Source organism: Meleagris gallopavo, chromosome 27 (genome assembly GCF_000146605.3).
Source record: "Meleagris gallopavo isolate NT-WF06-2002-E0010 breed Aviagen turkey brand Nicholas breeding stock chromosome 27, Turkey_5.1, whole genome shotgun sequence".
Classification (NCBI taxonomy): Eukaryota; Metazoa; Chordata; class Aves; order Galliformes; family Phasianidae; genus Meleagris; species Meleagris gallopavo.
Window position 1 is genome coordinate 1061857 of NC_015037.2, and position 2012 is coordinate 1063868.

A 2012-nucleotide genomic window follows, 5' to 3' on the forward strand; every position below is an offset into this window, starting at 1 on the left:
GGGGTGGGGGGGTTTTGGGGCCGTTCAGAGGATCTGTCGGGGCATCCCATACCCGGTCATGCCCGCCTGTGAGGCGCCACGGTTGGTGCCCATCTGCAGCCCGATGACGCTCTGCCCCTCCTTCAGTTTATCCTCCGAGAAGACGCGGCGGTTCTCCTGCGATTTCCTACGGCCACGACCATGGGGATCCAACCCACGTCCACCCCCCACCCCCTTGTGACCCCCCCCCCAGACCCCCATCACCTACTTAGGGAACCAGTTGGGGTCTCCCACGAAGAGCCCATCGCCTTTGGCCACCGCCAAGCTGCCCAGGTTCATCAGCGTCCTCTGCACGCACGCCATGTTCTTCCCTGCGTGGTGCCAACGTGGTGTCACCTCCCCCTCCCCACCCTTTGGGGACATCTGGGTGTCACCCCATCGTCCCCAGCCCTCACCTTCCCACAGATCCACCGTCTGGAAGATGTCGGTGGCGGCGATGCCGTAACGCTCAGCTGCTTGCAGGAACTGGGAGATCTGCTCCATCTGCTTGAAGGCCATGGAAGACGCCTGGATTTTGGCCACCGGCGCTTGGCCCCGAGGATAGAGGCTGTTGATGAGGCGGCACAGGACCTGGTGGCATCCGTGGTGACAAAAATGGGGTCGTGGCGGCACCACGACCACCCCAATGTGGTGATACTGTGACCTCCCCGATGTGGTGGCACCGTGATGAGCCCAACATCAGGTGAGGGGACACCAGGAGCAACCCAAAGCAACGGCACCATGATGACCCCAATGTCAGATAAGGGGCACCAAGACCGCCTCAATATGGTGGCACCACGATGACTCCGATGTTAGGTCAGGGGACACCATGACCACCCCAATATGATGACACCGTGATGACCCCAATGTCAGATAAGGGGACACCAGGACCACCTCAGTATGGTGGCACCATAACCTCCCCAGTCTGGTAGCACCACGATAAGCCCAATGTTAGGTGAGGGGACACCATGACCACCCCAATATGATGGCACCGTGATGACCCCAATGTCAGATAAGGGGACACCAGGACCACCCCAATATGGTGGCACCATGATGACCCCAACGTCAGGTAAGAGGGCACCAGGACCACCTCAATACGGTGGCACTGTGACCACCCCAACATCAGCTGAGGGGACACTGTGACCTCCCCAAGGCAATGGGGATGACCCCAATGTCAGATAAGGGGTCACCACGACCACCTCAATACGATGGCACCACAATGACCCCAATGTCAGATAAGGGGTCACCACGACCACCCCAACATCAATCGAGGGGACACCACGACCCTCCCTTAACCCCATTCACCACCAAGTGAGGTGACACCAGACCCCCCCTCCCCTGCAGTCCCCACCATCAAGGACTCACGGTGCCGTCCTTGAGCCACTGCTGGAATCCATCACGCCCAGGCGCGGGTTGGGGGATGTCCTCACCGCACTGCCCCACCATCCAGCGCACCAAAAGCTGCTCCAGCTCGGGGTCGTACTGACGGTCGATCTTCTGCTGCACCTCCCGGCTCAGCCCATACGATGGTCCCCTGTTTGCCATGCCTGTGGGGACACTCTGCGTCACCCATCCTCCCTTGGGGACGTGGTGACACCTCCTGGCACTGCCCTTCCCCTGGGATGTCTGTCTGTCTGTCTGTCTGGACCTTATCGCCCGTGCCAGGCGCTCCCTGCTTCCTGCCTGGTGCCGTGGTGACAGCATTGGGGTGCACGGCCCCTCCTTGGAGTCCCCACGCTTTACCATCCCAATGGTGGCACCCCACCGTGTGCCCACCCAACCCTAAACCTCCACCCTAAACTCCCAACCCCCAACCCCATCCAAAGGTGCCAATGGTGGCACCCCACCGTGTGCCCACCCAACCCTAAATCTCCACCCTAAATCCCAACCCCCAACCCCATCCAAAGGTCCCCAAAGGTGCCAATGGTGGCACCCCACTGTGTGCCCACCCAACCCTAAACCTCCACCCTAACCCCCAACCCCATCCAAAGGTT

General features: G+C 60.7%; 1 protein-coding gene across 1 annotated transcript in view; it reads right to left on the reverse strand.

Moving 5' to 3' along the window:
• Window positions 1-2012, reverse strand: part of IGSF9 (immunoglobulin superfamily member 9) — a 16802-nt gene continuing 14790 nt past the window's right edge. The window contains exons 20-23 of the mRNA XM_010723952.3: window positions 1384-1565; window positions 435-609; window positions 248-350; window positions 1-166 (exon numbers count right to left, since the gene is read on the reverse strand). Coding sequence (XP_010722254.2) covers window positions 25-166; window positions 248-350; window positions 435-609; window positions 1384-1565 — 602 coding nt within the window. The 3' untranslated portion in view covers window positions 1-24. The remainder of the gene's footprint in view (window positions 167-247; window positions 351-434; window positions 610-1383; window positions 1566-2012) is intronic.